We start from the raw sequence: 22135 nt of genomic DNA on the forward strand, positions 1-22135 counted from the left end.
ATCCTCTTCTCTCACACCAACTACCTTCATGTCCTCTTTCATTACATCCATAAACCTCCTCTTTGGTCTTCCTCTAGGCCTCCTGCCTGGCAGTTCAAAACTCAGCATCCTTCTACCAATATATTCACTATCTCTCCTCTGGACATGTCCAAACCATCTCAGTCTGGCCTCTCTGACTTTATCTCCAAGACCTCTAACATGTGCTGTCCCTCTGATGTACTCATTCCTGATCCTATCCTTCCTGGTCACTCCCAGAGAGAACCTCAGCATCTTCATCTCTGCTACCTCCAGCTCTGTCTCCTGTCTTTTCCTCAGTGACACTGTCTCTAGACCAAACAACACCGCTGGTCTCACCAGTTTTGTACACCTTTCCTTTCATTTTAGCTGAAACTCTTCTATCACACATCACACCTGACACTTTCCTCCACCTGTTCCATCCTGCCTGTATACGCTTCTTCACCTCTTTTCCACACTCTCCATTGCTCTGGACTGTTGAGCCTAAGTACTTCAAATCCTCCACCTTCTTGATCTCTTCTCCCTGTAACCTCACTCTTCCACTTGGGTCCCTCTCATTCCCACACATGTACTCTGTCTTACTGCGGCTAACCTTCATTCCTCTCCTTTCCAGGACAAACCTCCACCTCTCTAGCTTCTCCTCCACCTGTTCCCTGCTCTCACTGCAGATCACAATGTCATCTGCACATGACGTTGTTTTTGTTATATATATTTTATTTATCTCTTTATTGATCCTATCCTTGGTTAATCAATACCATCTTGGAAGAGATGAAAAAACTTATGAATTTAGTTGGGAATCAATTATTTTGCCAGTAAATCATTTTCAAGTAGAAATCACACAACAAAGCAGTTCAGTAAAGCATCATGATGTAATACACAAGTCAGCAGGGCCGGTTTATTTACACTTAAATGAGAATAAAACACACTTTTATACTAGTGCTTATTCAGTACTTGAACTGCAATAAAGTCATGAGACTGTTTAAGACAAGAGCCCGTTCACACAGTCCACAAACTGCACAAAAGTCAATGTGTTGTGTGGTTTTTTTATGTTGTTAACACAACAGTCTTTTGTGGCTTTTCAATAAAATCTTGCATACTAAAGCCTTCTGTTGGTTTAAGATAAAACTGAAACACTGAAAACAAGAAAAAAGCCAAAGATGTTAGAATCGGGCCAACAGAAGGAGATCGGTGGCACAAGACGATAAACCGGTGATGAAGAGTTGGGTGAACGGTGAGGACGTTTTCCGGTGATGAAGGAATGAACGGCGAGGAAAGGGGAGAAGGTGCTTCCCTCCTGGAATCCAGATGTTCGTGCTACTTCCTGGTTTGTGGAGCAACAGGCTGAGCTTGGTGAGACGGTTTGAGCCGGGATTGGAAAAACTCCTGAGATCCCAAAAATCTTCTGCGGAACCTTCAGTTTTATCACCTGCACACTTGAAATCAGATGGATGAGCGTGTGTCCCGATCACCTGGACCGGTTTGAACCAGCGCCGACAGAAGTGGAGCTGGGTTGATGTGAGGAGCAACAGACAAATAGTGTTTTCTGATATGGTAAAAAAAGAACTGATTTTGTACATCTGGTGGTAAGGAGGCGACACAGAACATGAAAGAAGCTTTTTAGGAAACTAATTTAAGATTCAGCGTCTAAAATTACATTTCCACCTGATGGACAGTACAAATATAGCTGTAACTGTAATGCACATGATCAAATGTCATGTCAAATTGAAGAATGCTGGTCATTTATCTCAATATTTCTATTTTATTCGAAATAAAATTCCCACAAGCTATTTGATTTTTCTAATTTTTTTTAATCATCTGATTTTTATTGTCTTGATGTTTCCTTATTCAACCATATAAAGCACTGCGCAACTTTATTTTGTGCTGTACAAATCAAACCTACATTGTCAGCATGTTTCTTTATTGCAATACATGTGCTTTTTGGAGTGATGCCTTCACTGTCCTGCTGTCACGAATGGATTTAACAGCGCCAAATGTTTTTAACAATTTACAGCTGAAAGAAACTTCCTCTTGACCCTCAGATATGTCTCTCCCTTTTGTCCTGTTTGATAAAAAAACATAGTGCCTCAAAGTTTTACGACATAAATGTCCATTTCGGGGAAAAAATGCAGATTTTCACCAGGATGATCGTTGACAGGCCAGTTTCCCATTACCGACATGCGGTAGTAGTTTTATCCTCATAAAATACTGTTTTTCTTTTTACATTTTGCTGATGAAAGTTTAAATATCCGACATCTGCTCAAGAGTTTTTAGGAATTAAAGATTTAAATCCTAAGATAAGTAAGCAACCAAGAGTCAATTGAAAAGTAAAAACTTCCAATGTGGGGTTGGAAGGGTTGGTTTTGGTATTTTCATGAAATTTGTTAATAAAATGCAGTAGAATAATAACACCCTTTCAAAAAAGGTGGTCCCTTCACTTAGAAGTAGAACAAACCTTGGCATTTTCTTCTTTTTTTGAAGAACCACAGAGATTCAGAAATAGAACCAAAGCAGGGAAAGCTGCACGAGCTGCCGCAGCGCTAATGAAGCTAAGAGTAGCCTTGTACTGCAGAACACTGCGTCTCTGTTGACCAGAGTTACTGCTTTGACGCGTCTTGGTTTTTCAAGTCAGGTTTAAAGCTGCAAGTACAATCGCTGATTGTGAGATTCCCACCCCCCCACCCTCTTTAATAAATATAGCTCTTGCTTCCTGAAAGTAAAAGTTTATGGATTAAAGGAAACTGCTTAAGAGCTCCCGGAGACACGGAAAACAACTTATCTAGCGCTGCAGCCGGGGCCTGAGTGCATGGTGAGATTAACGGCTGCTTATGGCTTTATGTAACAAAAAAACCCAGTCCAGCACACACAGATACGTGAACATATAGAATTACGTAAATTCGTGCATGCACGTGTGTTTTTCAGCAAAGCCGAGAGGTTTCGGTACATCTATGACATAAAAACACCTCCGCTGTCTCCACAGGGAGGTCAGAGGTCACTCGCGGAGCAGCAACCCTGTAGCGATCATGTTTTGTTGAGGGACACCTGATCGGGATGGACCCCCTCTGCTCTCGTTTTCTGCTCCTCATCAGCCCAACGCAACCTGTGAAGGGGAAGCAGGACACAGACAGTCCTGTTCCAGCCTCTCAGATGATATTTACTGATTTTACTTGTCGATTAAGGAGCATTTTATATTTAGAGGTACAGTTTAAAAACATTAGAACTCGAATGGACAATACTGTTTCCAACACGCAGCTCTGGGTTGGCAACACTAACAAATGAATGCCATAAACTCTTTGTATAAAAGTTGCTCAATGCAGTGATCCCCAACCTTTGTGGATTCATTCAAATGATGCATTCCGCTGCATTCAGGATTACAACACATCCAGTGATTTATCTTTTATAGTTTTTCAGTAATTTTCCAGTAACCCTCCCAATAAAAAAGAAAAAAAAAGTCAGAGGAACTTGTGAAAAGTTCCTCCTACTTCCTTTATAGCCTCCAAGTTGACAAATACAGGCAGAGGGTGAGGTGAAAACTTCAGTCACATGCTGGTGCTTGCTTTATACACCTATTAGTAATTAGAAAAACACTGAGGACATCGTAATCTTCATGAAACAAAGCACAAATTTTGTTGCATTTTCATCACTTTAGTTAACGACAGGAACATTTTTGACATCCAACAGAAGAATAAAAATAACAATAAACGTCCTTTGGAAAGTGAAACTAAAATATCAAACTTGTGATGCATTTTGTTGCATAAGAAAACGGAAAAATAAGAAAACTTCAGTCTGTCTTCCTTCATTTAATAAAATAAAACCATTGTAAACAAATGAGTCCCTAAAAAAATGCATCTGTCATAAAATAAAAGTGATTTCAAATCCGGTTCTTTGACTTAAAGTTATGCATAGAAAACGTTTTAAAGGCAGGAGTTTCCACCCAATCCTTCACATCGCCCGTGATTCACAAGTTGTTGCCTGGTAACATTTGGAAAGAAATAAATAAAAACGTGTAAAAACAATGAGGTAAGTGTTTGATATAGAAATACAACAAGTGCGAAACACCGTGGGATCAGTTCTAGTTGTTCCCGCTGAAAGTGATACCCCCACGTGTTTCATGTTTCCTGTTGTTTACACTTGGCTAAAGCATCACGTCTGTCCAGCTAGGCTCCTCCCACAGAGGATCGGCCAATCACAGGACTTTAGTTTGACTCCTGAAGAACAGAGATGAGGCTCAGTCACACGATGTTCCCCCCCAATGTAATACTAGTGTGATCAAACAGGATAGATTATAACACTAACTAATGATAATACTTAAACGTGTAGAAACCTTCAGCGGAGTTAAGCTGATCTTCTCTCCGTCTTCATTTTGTCCTTCTAGATCCGGAAAAATACCGCCTTCACAGAAGATGGAACCAGCAGCTTGTCGCTTTGCGCAAAGTTGTGCCGAATGCGACAGTCACTCGATTCTACCAAATTTAAGATGCAAAAGAGAACTCGAGGCTCACGGAACGCACACATGTGTTTCCCCGTCTGGATCGTGACGGAGCAAGAGAAACGTGGATCCCTCTACTCCACCTTCCAGATGGCGATCTTCCCATCGTGTTTCCCAGCTCCGCTCAGGACGTACCGATCCTCCGCCGAACAGAGCGCTGTCACCTTATCGTTGTGGCCCTGGAGCTCCTTCAGGACCTGGTAGTGTTCCGTGTCCAGGATGTAGATCTTTCCTGTGACGGAGCTGCGGCCGACGCCGCCGACCCACACCTGGACAGATGAACAGTTTGTGATGCGTTTGCGAGCAGTGTGTTTTTTTTAACGTTAGCGTTAACCTGTGCTCACCTGGTTTTTAACCCTGATCATGCAGAAACATCCGGTGCAGTCTGGCAGAGCCACACGGTGAAAGGGTTTGCTAACATCCTTCATGTGCCAAACACACACTTCACCTGAGTCGGCACAGATGCTCCACAGCTCCTCCCGCTGTCAAACACAAAAAATCGATGAAGAGGAACATGAACTTCCGATGACAGAAATCAAGTTGGGCTGCAGGTGTGTGTGGTACCTCAGGTAGCAGCAGCATGGAGCTGAACGTAGCCATGGATCCTCGCTGCTGTTCCGGCAGACTCAGTCGATGCTTCACAGAACCGCTCTTCCATACTTCCATTATATTTTCCCTGGAGCCTGAGATGAAGAAGATTATTAAATTTTCATCATCATCTCTCAGGGTTTTTTTTTAGTGCTCCGGTGAGACTGATGCGGAACTCACAGCACCACAGCATTCCATTACAGCCGGAAACTGACTGCAGACGGTCGCAGGAGAGGCGAAAGTGCTTCTTCACCTGGAGGATGGACAGGAAGTACAAATCTGATTTATGAGAAATGAACTGAATAACTGAGAGAAAGGGAGCAGAGGTCACACCTCCCTCAGGATGGAGAGATCTGTTTGGAAACTGACCTGGAGCGTCGGGGCGTCCCAGACCATGATGCTTCCCTCTGCGCTGCAGGAGTACGCTACCTTCTGGCTGAGGAGCAAAATCAGCCTTAAATGTTACTACGATTAAATGTTATAATGATCCATAGGACACAGATGACGATGATGATGATGATGATGTGTGTGTGTGTGTGTTACCCATATTTGTCCACATCAGTTGCCAGCCCAGTGACCTCTGCCCTGTGTTCAGTCAGCTGTCTGTTACACACCATCGCCAGCATGCTTATGATGTAGATAACGGAGTCCTCAGAACCCATCCAGACCTGGTCCTTATCAACTCCCAGCATGCAGTTCTGCAAACAGACGGAAAGACACTGGGAGTTACACAGTTCCAGCGAAGGCAACTACTGGGTTTATAAAATATGAGAACAATTTAAGTTTTAAAACAGTCGAGAGAAGTTTTTGGTTGAGTTTCGAGGGAAGGAAAAATAAAGTGTGACTCATGATCTGCACACATCTGTCATCAGGGTTTAAGTTCACTTTATAAGAGGGGATGAGGCTCCCTGGTGGCCGAAGAGGGTACTGCATGTAGAGGTCATTTAATCCATATTAACGATTAATATTCAAAAAGTAATCTGAACTAACAGTGCAACGACATAGGACACAGGTAGTCCTCGTCCTACGAACACAATTAGATCTGAGAGGCTGTTCGTAAGCTGAATTGTTTGTATGTCGTTATTTATTAAAATGTAGATCTATAATTGCGGGCTGCACGAAGGCGCACTGGGTAGGTAGCGCTGTCGCCTCACAGTGAGAAAGTTCTGGGTTTTCCCCGGGTCTCCGTGGGTTCTCTCCGGGTTCTCCTTACTTCCTCCCATCTCCAAAAACATTCAGTTTTGGAGAACAATATGAACAATATCAAAATTGTTCATAGGTGTGAGAGTGTGTGTGTGTGTGAATGGTTGTTTTTCTTTTGTGTGGCTCTGCGATGCACTGGCTATGCGCCTGGAATTTTGAAAACTTTCAGAATCTTCTTCCAGTTCATTTTTTTTCAAGTTGGCCTGTTTTGAATTTTCCATCAATTGCAATTTTGGTGGAAAGGATTATAAATAATAAATAAGAACAAGTGTATATAATGGTTTGGCGTTAGGGTTAGGTAATAACACAATAACAAGGAAGTGATTACACAGTAATAAATAGTAATTAGCCCATAGTAAACAAGTCCTAAGTAGTAAGTAGTACAAAAACACAGGAGTACAAACTGCTCAGTGTTTGTGGAAGGAATTGTGTGGCTAATATGTATTAAATTATTCGCATGGGGCTTCATATAGCTAGATTTCTCCTTTCAGATAAATAAAAGCAGATCTAAAATAAGAACGTACATAAAAATCAATTGACACAATTATTAATACTTGCTTCTACATAAGGATTTGCTGCTTTATCTTTATTTAAGGATGATAAATTGATTATTTTCGCATTGCTGATTGGACAAAAAACAAACATTTGAGGAAGCTATTTTGAGCTTTGGGGAATTTTGGTATTTCTGCAATGGCAGCAAGAAATCAACGCAATTTGGGAAAACACAAATATGTCTGTGTTCTTGTTTTTTCTTCATGCTATGTGATATTTTAGGGACCAAATGACTTATTCGTTGAATGAAATATGTCCTTGCAGATTGATTAATAGTGACAATACTCATAATGATTAAAAAAAAAAAGTTTGGGGGGTTTGTTATGCAGTACCAAACGTTACCACTAGGTGTTAACATTGTCTGGAACATCTCATATCAGAACGGCTTTACAGTCAGACTTTCATAGAACAATGAAGGTATCATGACCCCATCGTGACCCGATAGCAACTAGTGAGCAAATATTATGGTTGTGAAGAAACACACCATGTGTGTCTCTCTGACACACACACACGCTAACATATTTCACGTGACTGTGACATGTACATTTGGAGTAGAGGTCTCTGATTAGCACCGTCTGGAGAGATGCCTTAAAACTTGACACTCATCCTCACGCTCTCCAGGACCGTGTGCTCACGAGTCTGAAGACGTTACTGATGTTTTCAAGTTTAACAACAAGAAAGAAAGCACAACCTGAAGATAGGACTTGTGTTTGTGGTGTTTATCTGTTGAATCTGTGAAGCAGCTTCAACAACGACAGGCCCGTTACGACATTAGCAGAGACGCATCAGCTAGGGTTATTTCTCCTGACACTGTGAGCAACGACAGAATGTTTTTACATCCATTAACCAGCTGGGACAAAACAGGTTAAAAAAAAAAAAGGGACAGTCTGAAACTTCTGAGGAAAAACGTCAGAGAAACTGATTTCAAAGACTTTTCTGAGAGAAAACAGATTTTTATAGTTCTACGTTCTGAAAATCTTTCTCGCTGCAGTTAACAGACTGACCATCGCCAATCACAGAATTCTGGAAAACCTGGACTTGAAATTGATTTTTGTTTACTTAGAGCCAGTGAATACAGGCTGTAAAAAACACTCCGAACTTTTAACCAGATTAGGCACAACATTAGGGTTCATCTGATCACCTGATCATTTTAAAGACTGCTTCTGTTTATAACTCTCTTTTAGTCTCCACGCTCAGACTCATTAGATGCTAATGTTCCGCTTTTTCCACCGACTCGTTTCTAATCTTGACCTTCTGCAAGGCTGGAAAGGGAGTTTTTATTCAAAGCGGTATTTCTCAAAACTATTCTGAAGGAAACCTCCCTGTTGCATCTGTTACAACATCACTGGAATCAGTTATACTTTAATAAAACCAGACCTATGAACTAAATCACGCTAAAGTCCTTGGAGAGGTCAGAATTCAGCCTTTCCTTCTCACCTCCACCTACAGAGGAGGATTTTGTAATCACCCGGGTTTCTTTTTCACGTCTTTGTGCCTCTCTTTCTTTCTATGTTTTGGTGTTTGGTTCGACTTGTTGTGTTTGTGTGCGTCTGCCGTGTGTGTTGGCTTTACCACTCTTGCATTTCCTACGTGACAGGTGTTTGTGAGGCACCAGCTGGAGGCATCAAACACCATCACCTTCCCTCCACCCACAGACACCCACAGCTGACCTGAAACACAGACACACACTACTCATCAGTTACTCCGTTGCACAAAAAAGTGCTGTCTCTACAACAAGGATGAGAAATTGTGATCATCAACCAAACAGCTTGAACGTAAACACTTCATGTTTGAACTGTTTTTGTGCTTCAAAACTTTTTGTACTGAATAAGAACAGCAACATCCTGTATTTTCAAAGACAGAGGGATGAAAGGGACAGAGAAAAGAGAGGGAGATGGGTGTGGAAAGGAGGAAGGGGGTGGGGGTGAGCAAGGCCATATGCCAGGAATTCAATTCAGTGACCTATATTCACACCCGAGCGGGAGTGAGGCGGCCAGGGAGGATCTGAATGGTGGGATCTGTTCTTTTCTCCAGCAGAAATCCCAATGAGCTCCCGGCTACAGAAGAACCCGACAATGTCTGAACATGTGGGCGTCGTTGGGTCGTGAGTGTCCAGCAGTGTGTCAGCGCCGGCGTCAGTCAGCCACCAGCCGGGCGCCTAAGTGGTCCCAGATGGTCAGACTGCTGAAAGGCCGTGGCTTTACAGCCCTTTTTAAGCTGCTCATTCTCAGCCTTCCTGCTGCGTCACACAACAGTCTGTCCGGTCGGACCATTCCCGTTTCAGCTCGAATCCGTTTGTTGAGAAGACACTGTAACATTTGGGGTTTTTATGATGAGGGGAAGAGTGTGATCAAGAACTTTACTACAACTCAACCTCCCATAGACTTTGTGATGTGTGGCAATCAGGTGATTTTTTTTTTTAATATCATTTTTATTTTGGTTGATTTTTAATCGTCTCCAAACTGTGGATGACAAATTAAAGCGTAAAATATCTGATAAACGACTTTGATCTTTGGTCGTCTGGGTGGAAGTTCATGAAGTTGTTTCGGTAATTAGTTCTGTCCAAGAGGTTGTTTTCACGCCGTTGGCTGGTTTTCACTGATGTTGACGTTAATTACTGCTTTACTGCAAATGTGACTTATTCTGGTTTCATGCAATTTCACAGCTCCCACTATAAGGATTATCTGTATATGTGTTATATATTATGTATTATATTTAAGCCCTGAGAAGGAGCTTCCCTTTATAGACATTTAAACATTTTACTTCAAATGACTAACTTCTGCAGCTTTGCTCCAGAAGGCTGGAGGAGGAAGTGTTGTCCAGGAGCTTTACAGGCATCTTTACGAGTCAGACTTTATGTTTATGTTGGAGTAATGCAGAGAAAGAGAGAAAGAGGAAGAGAAGTAATGAGACAGAAGCAGGTTATGGATCCTAAATGTGAAACTGTCTGTTTGGAGAAAAAGAAGCCTGACTCTTGTCACTGCTGATAAGAACACTGAGGAGATGGCTTGGCTACAGGACCCATGCAGGAGCTAATTGTGTGTGTGTGTGTGTGTGTGTGTGTGTCTGTGTTTGTACCTGGTGTGTAAAGCAGCACATCTACAGCCTGAGGAGCGGCGAGCTCCAGTGACGGGTTAATTTTGTGCTTCAGCGTCTCTGCGGTCGTCTTGGGAACCATCATCGGCACTAGAGACACACAAACTGGTGTTACAGAGTTGTAACAAAGGGCAATAAAAAACTCTGATGAATCACTCAGGAAAACAAAGTTGAGACCTGACTGTTTATAGAGACGAGAAATGGGGCCAAAACCAAGTAAATAACCTCTACAGTTTACGATAAATTGTTTTATTCCAGAACAAAGACTCGTTTTAACATCAGCGAAATTTTAGGTTTTGAAAGCAACGCAAACCAGACCAACAAACACTCTTTAGCGTCCTCCTCTACCTTCCAGCTTGATGCGGTCAAAGTGAGCCAGCTTGGAAGCAGCATAGATGGCCTTACTGCTCTGAAGGCTGCCCACCACCGCATCCATCAACAAGGCGTTGGTCAGAGCCTGCTGCATGTACTGGGGGTCCTGGAGAGCGAGGTGCAAAAGGTAGTGAGAATGGGCGCACCATATAAAGGCTCAAGCAAGAATGAAGTCAAAGAGATGTGGGTTAAAAAAAACGTATAGATGTAAAACGCTGTAGCAAAATTATGTTTGAGCAAAAATAGATGCACGCTCTGAAGGAAGACAGAGCAAAACAGTTTGGTGTTGAACCAATACACACCAAATCACAGCAGAAATAAAAGAGAAAAGAGAGAGACAATGTGAGAGAAAGGACGGACTGATGTCACAGTTGCATCATCTGGTTTCATACAGGAAACACTCTTTGTTCAGTGTGTGTGCATGAATGCCTCGTGGAATTTCAACCACACCTACAAAGATCATTGAGGTTCAAATATGTGGAATGGACACACACACAGACACACTCACAGGCACTGAGACATGACTAGTTATGAGTGATCAAGCTACAACTTCAAATTTCATAGTTATTTCTATTTCAAGTCCAGTGTTGGATATCGCAATTCAGGGTCCCTAATCCTAATCCTGGTACCTCCAGATACGCCCCTCAGATTCGGCTGTACCTTGTGTTGGTCGGCCATGTTACGGCCAGCCCACATCTCTTTGACCATCAGGTTCCACAGTTCAGTTTCTGTTTTCAGATTGGCCTCAAATGCCTCCTTCCTGCCTCGGACACGCAGCTTCAAGCTGGGGATTCGAAGGAGTAAAAAGGGAGCAGAGGACACCTTCACTTCCTGCAGAGAAAGACAGGATGTCATTCAGGAATAATAAATACTTTTCCTCACTGAATTAAATTTGAGGGGTTTGGTCTCACCTCTAAATCCCGGTACTGCGCCACCTCTACGTATCCCGGTCGACCGTCGGTGAGCAGGAAGAGTCGCCGCTGAGTCATGGCGATCTTCCCCACGCCGCGACTCGTCTTGACAGAAGATGACAGCTTGAAGACGCATTCGCTAGGCTCGATGTTTTCTAGGACGGCCGCCGGCAAACACACCTGGGAAATCATATAGGAAGAAGTCAGCTGATCCACAGAGAGAAGAAATTTATCACTCAGTTTACAGGTAAGATAAGAAAACCAGTTCACTCGTACAGTTTGTATCACGCAGAGCTCACACATTCTGGTTGTGTTGCCACTTTCTTTATACAAAAGACTTTCCAAATCTTCTACATACAGCAGGAAGAACAAACTCTTACATCATGCGGCTGCTGATACTAGGGGATCGCGTCACCCTGGTGCGTCACGAGCTTTGAGAAACTGGTTGTACGTCATCCGGGTCAGCCTATCAGCTACACAGGCTATGGACCGATCTTACCATTGACCAGTGGTGACAACCAAATCTCCCCAGAGGTCAGTAAGAAGAAAACACACCTCCTGCGCCTCGGCCTCAGTCTCCTTCCAGATGGTGTAGAAAACTCTGAACAGCTCCGGACCGATCTGCTTCTGCTGACCTGAAATCAACACAGACGTTCGAAAAGGAGGATGAAGCTGATGAAGCAAACCGTATTTTCATCTTTATTCACCCAGCATCTGATTGTAATCTGCCGCAGTGCATTATAGTTGGCGGTTGCTGTCCCCATTGTATTATAACAATGACACTGTACAGAGTCCGCTCTGTGCTGCTCATAAAGACAGAGGCCACTGTTCCAGCCATAGATGCCTTTCTTTTTGGGAACCCAGATACCAAAAGTAGAAGTTTGATTCATATTCATCTCATATTTAATAAGTCAAGCTCTTGTTTAAAAGTCAAATTGTAGAAGCAGACACTAAAAGAACTCCACAATGCTGTCCAATGTCTCTATTTATCTTGCATGATAAAAAAAAAAACTCACAAAAAATGCATTCTACATGGATTTTGGAAGTTCTGATTCACTGGAACCAGGCGTCTAACATTCTAAATTCTGTTTCACCAGTGAGACTTGATGTTTGCTCATTGCACCCAAGAGGCCTCCATTAAAAGCCTTAACATAACATAACATAACATAACATAACATAACATAACATAACATAACATGGCTGTCGGAATAAGCTCCAAATCTAACCTTTCTCCCTGGAAAAACCATTTGGCAAAACCTCCTGCTTTTAAAAAAAAAAATCCTTCTATCCAGACTTCCTCAGCTCTAATCTACAATCCTCAATAAATAACTTGATCCATACTCTCTTGACTCCAACGTCTTCTCACATTCCTGTTTACCCTGAGATTACACGAATGTTTCAGGTCGTGAAAGTGTTTACACTGGCCGGCGCAAACTGCCATCGGCTCGTCGAAGCACCGCTCCATTCTGACCAAAGTGAGGGCATGACCAAACATGAATTATTTGAATGTAGCTGGCGGGGGAGAGGTTACCAAACACATAAACAGATAACGGTTGTTCTTGAAGACAAGCGACACTGGAGCTCCGGTTACACCTTTAACTCCAAACAGGAATGACAAATTCTCCTTCAAGAGGGCATGAGGTAATTATTAACAACCTTCCTCCAAAAAAAACGGGAGGCGGGGGCATTTTACAGGATATGTGGTCAGTGTGTGTGAATGCTGAGGACAGCCTGTTTAAAGGGAAATGACATGAACTGCTCTCTGCAGCATTGATTTTAGAAGCTCTACCAACAGATGTTTATGTGGAGATATTTGCAGTCAAGGACGTTATTTACCTACAGTCAGAGCATCAAAGAGTCTATGTATGGTCCCTTGGTCTTTTACGATGCCCGACTCCTGGATGCACTTAACAAACTCCTCCAGCTGCATGTATTTTTTCGGTAGCTGGAAGCGCTTCACTGCAGCTTCCTCGTGCTCGTGGGTGTGGTGCGCTCGCTCACGCTCCTGGTCCCTCTTCACCCGGCTGATCAGACGTTTAATTTCTGGTCGTCTATCCGCCTGTGGAGACACATCACCGGATATTACACAGATAATTAATAGACGCTCTTTAAAGTTCTGATCGAACTAATGATTATAGATTATTATTGACCTGTAACCGTTCAGCTTCCGGTAAAGAGTCAACCAATGACTTAACCATCTGGGAAGGGAAGATGTCTGAATCGGTTTTATAAAGACTCTGGAAGTCCTCCAGCGCGTCCAGACGCTTGTTCGACACCGTGTTCACCAAACCACGCAGGTAGTGATACCTGGAGTGTGTGTGGAGATCCATTTATGTTAAGGTAAAACCAGTGCACTTGTACATTAATTCTTCATCTGTTCCCTACTTTGCATCAGTTTTCGTCAGTACCTGGCCAGCAGAGCAGACTCCTGAGGTGGCGTAGTGTTTATAGCCTTCGCCAGGGAAGCAACCATGTCAGAGTAATAGTTCTGGACGTAATGGTAGGCCAACGGAGGGGGGAAGTCCGGGAGGCGGAACACCTTTACCACCTTCTGGGGAAACTTCAACCCTGGAAGATGATAAAGAAAATTAGAAACATTTCAGCTCTTGATTTAACCCCTTCCCTTAACCTGTGCTAACCAGTATCAGGCGTCATCTTCCTGAGAGAGGTCGGTCTGTTGAGGCTGACGGCTATCACGCTGTCGTTGGTAGAGTGCTCCAGGTTCGGCAGACTGGCTCCCAGTTTCTTGCTCAGCCTGTCGTTGGGACTGGCGTAGCTTCGGTAGCCGCTCTTTGAAAGGTCAGACATAAGGGGACGTCGAGGAGATGCCGTCATCGCTCGGTTCCTGGAGACACGACAGGGTAGCGGAGGTTTACACCTCAGATACGGTAGTTTAATGTCCATCTTTGATGACTGGACACCGTGGTTGTTTTATTGATGCATCTAACAGTTGTTTCGATTAGTTGCATTGAAAATCATTGAAATCTCATCAACAGGGGTTCAAATTATTTTCTGTTGATCAACTAATTATTCATCTCCACCAGGTTTGGAAGCTACAACTTTGAGGCAGCCCAAAAATCAGCGACAGGTTAAGTAAGGGTTGGGTTATACTATACGTCCTTGTGTTAAATGTTTATAGCCATACTTGAAGGTGGGGTGAAATTCCACTTGTGCATCATTGCACATGTTTGCACTAAAACTGAAAGAAGCAGCTGACTAGCTACTTCAAAAAGGGATTAAGTTTCGATGATGCTTCACTTTGGGAACAATAAAGAATTCTAGGACTATTATTTCTCTAAGCTTGCGCTGGACTTGTTGATGATGTTGCTAGGTTACATTTATCCCTCACTTATTACACCATACCTGTGCACATGGTCACGTGTGTTCTGCTCCATGCGACTGAAGGTGTCCCATTTCCTGTTTAGCCTGTCACGTAGGAACGAGTGGAAGATATGAGTATCCAGTACCTGGAAACAAACACAGAAAACAGAGAGAAGCCTTGTCAGGTTATCTGATAGTTGTGTGTTTGACTTAGAGTAAAGAGTTCTGTGGAAACATATCAAACACCCCCTGAACTCACTAACAAGATGTACCTCCAACTGGAGACCGAAGATCTTTCTGATATTGCTATGGTGGAATTTTAAGATCATCTTTGCAGAATTTCTTCATTTGATAGTTTGAGGTCATGAACTGCTCCACCACAGCATCTCAAAGGTTCCCACGTCCAGACTTTGATGATGCAACTGCTAATCTTTCATTTTAGTCCTTTTGGAGCCATTCAAAGGTGAAATTACTGCTATATTTGATATCCTTGTCTTGTTGCCTGATTTGAGCTTCAGCTAACACTCTAGTGATCTGACATTCTCCTTCAATATTCCCTTGAACGGCAGAATTCACGTTTCCCTCAATTATGGGAAATCACCCTGGACTTTAGGCAGCAAAGCCCTACAATATTACAATGTGGCCTCCAGGCTTCACCATTGGTCTAATTTTTTGTTGTGTAATGTTGTGTTTAGTTTAGATCTGATTTCAGGGGCCCCTGTGTTCCAAACACTTCAACATTTCTCCATCCATTCTCTCATAAAGTCAGAGGGATGCCAAGATTTTTTGTGGCAAAATTCAGACAACCATCGATCTTCTTCTGGGTTAGCAGTTTCTTCCATTTTTGCGTCAGTTTCTTTGGAACAGTGGAGCCATGAACATTGACATTTGTAAAGACGCCTGCAATTCATTCAATGTTTTCTATGGATCTTTTGTGACTGACTGAATGAGCTTCAACGTACTCGTTTTGGAAGATTGGCCACTTCTGGGAAGGTGCGCTACTGTTTCCTACTGTTCAGATTCAACACAGGTTTGTTGGGGAAATTAAAGGAATCAGGAAAGGGTTGAATATTGTTTCCCAGTACCGTAAGTGTGTGAGTGTACCTTTTTGTAAAAGGACTGGTTTGCTGGCTCTCTGGTCCTCAGGAACTCCTCACTGTTAAAAACTCTGTGTTCATGATTTAAGAAGTCTTGGACGCCTCTGAAGAAGAGCCAGTTTGATAAAATCAACAGAGAGCAAAATACAAAGTTCTGAGTCAAATCAGTTTAATATTTGAATTATATCCAAATAATGAATTTATTCAGTACAGGGAGAGTTACCTGAAGATGTTGACCACTAGTTCCAGAGTGATGTTTTGTATCTGTGTGTTGAGACGCGTCTGCCAGTCTCTGCGTTGGGATCGCAGGACGTTAGCGTCGGTACACGCTCCAAGGTGGCAGAGCTCCAAGTCATAGTGGAGCTGGAGACACTCTGCCCTGCACACAAAGACACCAGGGATGTAAACAAGGATGCAAGACTTAAATTTCTTCTCCATTCCTTTTCGAAATTCAATTTAGTTTGAATTTTTATTATCAGACAGCAGCAGTCAGCAAGGAAGAAAAAAGATGATCACATTCTTAGACAGCATGAAGTCTGAGAGTTTATTGTCACTTGAACAGAGGACAAGAATATTCGTGAAACATGGAAGGTAGATGACTGTTGCTGTCATGTTCAGAAGAAACACACAGAATTAATGAACGAACCAGAAACCAGAGTGCTACCTGGACATGAAGCTCTCTGCTGCAGACAGAGGGATAGTCGGTAGGTCAAAGGTTTCAGACCATGATGACTGAATGATGCCATCATCGATGTTCACCAGGATCAGCTCCTCTGTCTCCTACATACAGACGTCAACATGCGCACATGTAAAAACAATGGGTGCAATTCATCACAACACAGTCCTGTTCTGTCAGGCCAACACACAGCTACTGTTAAATATATGACGTGAGCTACTGTAACACACTCTCACATAGAATGTGAGCCCTTCAAGACAGTTACGAAAAGACGTTTCTTCACTTGAATTAAACACATTAGCAAGAAATATTGATGTTGAATCTAATGCTAACCTCGCAGACGAGTCACGCACATTACAGGGAGTAGAGTAGTAGTAAAACAATCAATTCCATCTAATAAACAAAGCAAAAATCTATTATAATCATAAATTTGGATACTAACTTGATATCAACTTAAGCCAAACCATACAAAACTGCTAAATTTTTTTTTATAAATTTGCGAAAAACAAGTCAGCCAAGATGTTAATTCCCGTTGCTGATCAGGAGAGGTGAGGAAGTTTCACTCACTGCAGCAACCTCTTCAAAGTGGCTGATGTGACAGCCCATCAGGAATGCAGTAGGAGCCATGAGAAAGTCCAGCATTCCTCTAGACAGGACAGGAACGTAAGGCTGCTGCCAAGACAGAGGCTGAAGGGAGATGAAACCTCAGTTAGGAGAACGCAACACACTGTTGCATCAGAATAAAAGAATAATAATCAAAACGAGTGGGAGACACGCTCCTCCTCTGACCTGCAGGTACAGCAACAAACTCTCTGCAACAAGAGTGAGTTTGGCCCAGTCGGTGGAGAAGAATACCAGCCTCTGCTCCTGAAGGAGGCAGGAAAGCACCTGGAGGGAGGAGAGCCTCATGGGGTTTCAACTGAAAACAGGAAATGATCTAATCCTCTATGATTAACTGTACTTTATGATGTGCTCTACAATACCTCTGACGAGAAGCACTCCTTTTATGACTAACTACTCCTGATAGAATGAGATGACCCATTCTAGAATTTATATGTGATTCCAGAGTCTGTGAAAGGCATTACCTGGAGAAGTGTTGTGTGGGAGAAGCAGAGGAACGGTAGATGCATGTCGATGTCGATCACGGGTCTGTCCTGATCCTCTCTGGATGGGAGGACCACTTGAAGAGGTCGGAGGTTGAAGGACTGACAAACACACACATACCAATAAAGAAATCTTGACATTGGCCACATGTGTAGAGCAAAACTAAGATAAGACAAGCAGACAAGTGGCTTAAAAGAGAGTGGTGGGGGGTGTTTTCTCACCACATGTAGCTGTCCAGGGGATGGCAGAGGAACTAGGGACAGCTTGGCTGAGAATTCTTTGATCGTCTCCTCGATGTCTGCTTGTCTCGCAGGCCTCAACTGGACCAGGAGACTGAGGAGGTGGATTGGACGTGGGAGATATAAAGACGACGGGTTTAACTTTTCAACATGTCACCCCAAAAAGATCAGATAATCAGTCAACTTCATAAATTTGATAGACGATTACCATGACAAACAGTCTCTCAGAGCGTTGTAATAAGGGAACTTGGAGATGATGCACACGGCGAAGGGCGCATAAAGGCGAGACTTTGATGAATTCCACCTGTGGCCATTCTGGACTCCGCTTTCCCGAGAGGACTGACGGGGTAGGCAGCCAATGAGAAACATTTATCTGCACTGACTGGATTAAACATCCTTTTTTGCTTGCGGAACAGTGTTTTGTACCTGTACATGCCTGTAGTATTGCACAACAACTCCATGGGTCCGGTTCCCAAAAAGGTCGGTGAAGACCAGGAAATGATAGCTGTCTTCTTTATGTTCATTGGCTAGCTGAAGACCACCTATCCAATCGAAACCAAGATATGATACTAAGCATGGTTCAGTTGTATTCATGTATCAAAACTCTTTTCTTCTGGCTTCTTTCAGCTGATTAAATATGCTGTAATTATACAGATCTGTTACTTTATGCATTAGATTTTATCTGGATTTAATCAGTAAGAGTATTGCAACACAATTAGACATGTTGAAGCAGAGCTACTTTCGTATTGTCTACATGGAAAATTTGTATTTCTTGTCATTGTAATTATAAGTGCATAATCTATTCAGCCAGCGTAGCAAGACAACAACCGATTTTAAAAATGCAATACCAAAACGTGATGCACACAGAGAAGTAAGTCAAATGAGTTCTTACTCAAAATGCAGTCACCAAAAGCATAGTGGTCTTACCAGGGTAACACACAGTTGTATTTACTGAACAAACAGATGTGTGTTACTCCATTCAAGACAGCGTGAGGTTTAGTTTGTCACACAGGACACACACTATACCAGGGAAACAGAGCTGAGGCAAAGCAATGAGGTCCAGATCCTTTGGGACGCTGATGTCCTCCGTCACTGAGGACGTATCTGAACGATTGGATGCTTCTCCATTAGGCAACGTCTCCACATGGCGGTCTCGTCTCTTCTGCAATCAGAGCAGCAAGAAATGTGGATCTTGTTCTAAATGAGATCTGAGGAATCCAGTTGCTTATCCAAAAATAAAGCGTCAGAGAATAACGGAAAATAAATATTTCTCCAAAAGCTAAGCTCTCACACATTTAAAGTTTGACATAAAAACATTACATTTACCTTCTTGATGAAGCTCCTCCTCCTCTGGACACGGCTGAAAGCTGGCCCAATGGAGTTGGTCTCCTTGGAAACAAAGGGCGGGGCATGGACCTGCAGTATCTCGGCTTCCAACGGGGGGAAGTCGGTTAACTCGCTCTGCTGATACAGCTATGAGTCGGGGTATATATTTTAGGGCTGTTAGTCATTAACACATCAACAGCCAGAAAAAAAATCAATCATACGTTCTCAATAAGTTATTATCACATTACTTTGGATGAAATGAAAGCAATCAACTATCTATTGCCTATTGTGTTAACTATCATTAACAAGCTCTTGTTCTTCATATTGTAAACATTTTGCAAACTACTCCGATGGCATGTGGGTGTATTAAAGTGTTAACTTTAAAACAGAGGAGCAGAATTACTGAGGAGTGCTGTAATACTTTGGATTACTCATGTATGTGTCAGACTGAACAAAATGCAGAAGATACTTTGGTGGAGTCCATGTTAACAGAAGAAGCAAAGTGGAAATGTTTTCAACACCTGTTTGGTTGTAATCTTTGTAAGTGGGGTTGTCTGTGACTTAATATATATGCATGCATTTATATACCTGGTATGCGTATCGAAGCTTATCACTGGAAGCTCCAATCACAACACACGCCTCCAGCAGTCCAGACGGGAGGTCTGCCATCCCAGACTGCCAGAAACACACACACACACACACACACACACACACACACACACACACACACACACACACACACACACACACACACACACACACACACACACATCACACATGAAGATGAGACTGTTAAATAAATCTGTCAACAGTTTATTTTAATAGCACTAGAAATTACGTGTCTCTGCAATATCTCTTTCTTGTTTATTATGGGCATCTAATTCACATGAGGATCCAAATCAATCTGATCCTTGTTATTTTAGCTTTTATGGCAAGGGTTCAAGGAGTTAATATTTTCACCATGTCTCACAAAAGATTCCCAAATCAAATGCCAATCTGTTCTGGAGAAGAGCTTACTAAATGATAAACGTGGAACTGAAGCAATCTAATTTATAACACTTGAAGACCAGCTCAGTATCAAGTCTCACAGCATTAAACAACACGTAAGCATCCCCACCAGATGTGTGCAAACACAGACACGGCCATAAACTTGTAAGTCACACTCACAGCAGATGTTAGGTTGTTGTCGCAGTAAACCGGTTTAGTCACCAGAAGGTGGAAAACCAAGTTACTCTATCTGTATAGGATAAACATCTGACTTGCATTAGTTGCAGCTGCGGGCTAAACTCAGCGACCTGCGCTGTTGTGTTTTTAACCCTCCTCTTCTTTCATGCCTCATCTTTTTCCCATTTAATCTACTTCCTACCTCCTCCGTCCCATATTTGTTATCTTCCTTTGTTCTTTTTTCAATGTTGCAATCTTAGTGCATTTTCCATCTTCGACGTACTTATTTTCTTTCCTTCGCTCAGTCCCCAGGCCATTCCAGCCAATGACTAACCACCCCGCTGTGTCACGGAAACACAGACACGCACAGGCACACACACACACACACACACACACACACACACACACACACACACACACACACACACACACACACACACACACACACACACACACACAAACACACACTCAGATTTAAGTGATTTATTCCCTAACAAACCCCAGCTTTGGCAACACCATGCTGGAGTTTGTGTTTACACTTCTCATAGAGTCCGCAAATGAAGCAACTCTTTATCCATTTTATAACCATCTGACACACATGAAAAGGAAAGTTGAAAGTTTCACTCTCACACACACACACACACACACACACACACACACACACACACACACACACACACACACACACACACACACTTAACGCAGAGGCTAAAAGAGGTAGAGGGAGGAAAACAAGGAGCATCACTGAAGCTCGCTCCACTGAATAAAACCACTGCTTGCAGTTCACTTGGTTATTCTGAATCGATTTCAAAGACCTTTTGGAGGTACATTCCATGTTGACATCCGGAATGTCCCGAACAGGTTTGTCTTCATACATTTGTGACACAAACCAGCTTTGAGGTGGAAATGCTTGCAAGCACGTATTATGTAACACACTGAGAATACATTTAGAATTAGTTTCACACACTTAAACTTTATAAACATTGCCATGACACAGCGTTGGTAAATTGGCACAATCTCAATGTTCAATAAATGGGTCAATGACTTTGTTGTCCAATTTGTTTTTTTTATATGTTTATTGTGTACAAATCAGGCTTCCGTTTGTTTTGGTTCAAACACATTAATAATGCAATGATTTTAACTCTTAACAAGACATTTTTACGTTGTGTTTTTGTGAAATGGGCATTAAAAGAGGGTGAACTCTGCTAACTTTACGAGAAAACCAGTCAATAATTCACGGCAAAACACTACTAAGTAAAATCACTTTCTGCCATTATTAATTTACATTTGTTAATTTGGCGGGTGAGTGGAAAAGAAACGTCACTAAAAAAAAAAAAAAAGCAGGAAATTTTGTCATATTAACAAAAAAAAAAAAAAATCAAAGATCTGTTTTAATTAATTAAACATTCTTGTATGAAAACGTCAGTAAACTAAGCTAGCGGTCACCGACGCTAACCTCACGGTAGGCCACTTGACGTTACGGTAACGTCGTGAGCTGGCGGACATTAATTTGAACAATCGAGTTTGACTCAGCGAGTCTAAAAAAACTGAGACAGACCTGAAGTTAGTCCATTATTTGCTCCAACAAACGGTAAAGTTCCGCAGGGAAGTTAGCTACTCCGGCCCGCTGTCATGAATGTTAGTGTAACGTCTGCCTGTACATTGCTGTGATTCAACTCAGTCTCGCGCGCGCGCGCGCGCACGCGCTGCGGTTTGCCGCTGCCCTGTCAAACACACAGCAGCGACTGCCTCTGTGGGACTTCCTGTGTGCTGATTTTCAAAATAAAAGCTTGCTCATTTGCCGTTCGGTGGATATTAGAGTCAGTGACGCCATCTAGCGTGTGTTTGATGTAGTACAGTGAAGAAATGGCACGCTTGGCGTAAAGCACCTGTGGGGATTTCTTGCTTAATTATTTCTTGGTATATAAAACGTGCAATAATGATCTGTGAAAATTACCCTTATTAAGCACACATCTAATGTCTTC

General features: G+C 42.5%; 1 protein-coding gene across 2 annotated transcripts; it reads right to left on the reverse strand.

Moving 5' to 3' along the window:
• Positions 1 to 3393: 3393 nt before the first annotated feature.
• Positions 3394 to 21856, reverse strand: dennd3a (DENN/MADD domain containing 3a). Of its 2 annotated transcripts, XR_011037945.1 has the most exons (31): positions 21709 to 21856; positions 19575 to 19661; positions 18987 to 19133; positions 18687 to 18822; positions 18087 to 18202; positions 17869 to 17999; positions 17643 to 17754; positions 17403 to 17522; positions 17107 to 17205; positions 16885 to 17004; positions 16306 to 16421; positions 15865 to 16020; positions 15649 to 15745; positions 14587 to 14690; positions 13863 to 14068; positions 13632 to 13791; positions 13374 to 13530; positions 13060 to 13282; positions 11779 to 11858; positions 11224 to 11403; positions 10973 to 11143; positions 10289 to 10418; positions 9923 to 10030; positions 8417 to 8514; positions 5633 to 5787; positions 5459 to 5525; positions 5270 to 5342; positions 5066 to 5184; positions 4846 to 4983; positions 4337 to 4770; positions 3394 to 4220 (listed from the first exon to the last, which is right to left on the reverse strand). XR_011037945.1 is itself a non-coding variant. In XM_068332347.1 (30 exons), the coding sequence occupies exons 2-30, from the start codon at positions 19653 to 19655 to the stop codon at positions 4576 to 4578; spliced, it is 3795 nt and encodes a 1264-aa protein (XP_068188448.1). In that variant the 5' UTR covers positions 19656 to 19661; positions 21709 to 21856; the 3' UTR covers positions 3394 to 4575. The 2 variants fall into 2 exon arrangements, 1 of the variants encoding a protein (XP_068188448.1); XM_068332347.1 differs by having other exon boundaries at positions 3394 to 4770.
• Positions 21857 to 22135: the final 279 nt, after the last annotated feature.

The sequence above is a fragment of the Antennarius striatus genome, chromosome 14 (genome assembly GCF_040054535.1).
Source record: "Antennarius striatus isolate MH-2024 chromosome 14, ASM4005453v1, whole genome shotgun sequence".
Taxonomy (NCBI): domain Eukaryota; kingdom Metazoa; phylum Chordata; class Actinopteri; order Lophiiformes; family Antennariidae; genus Antennarius; species Antennarius striatus.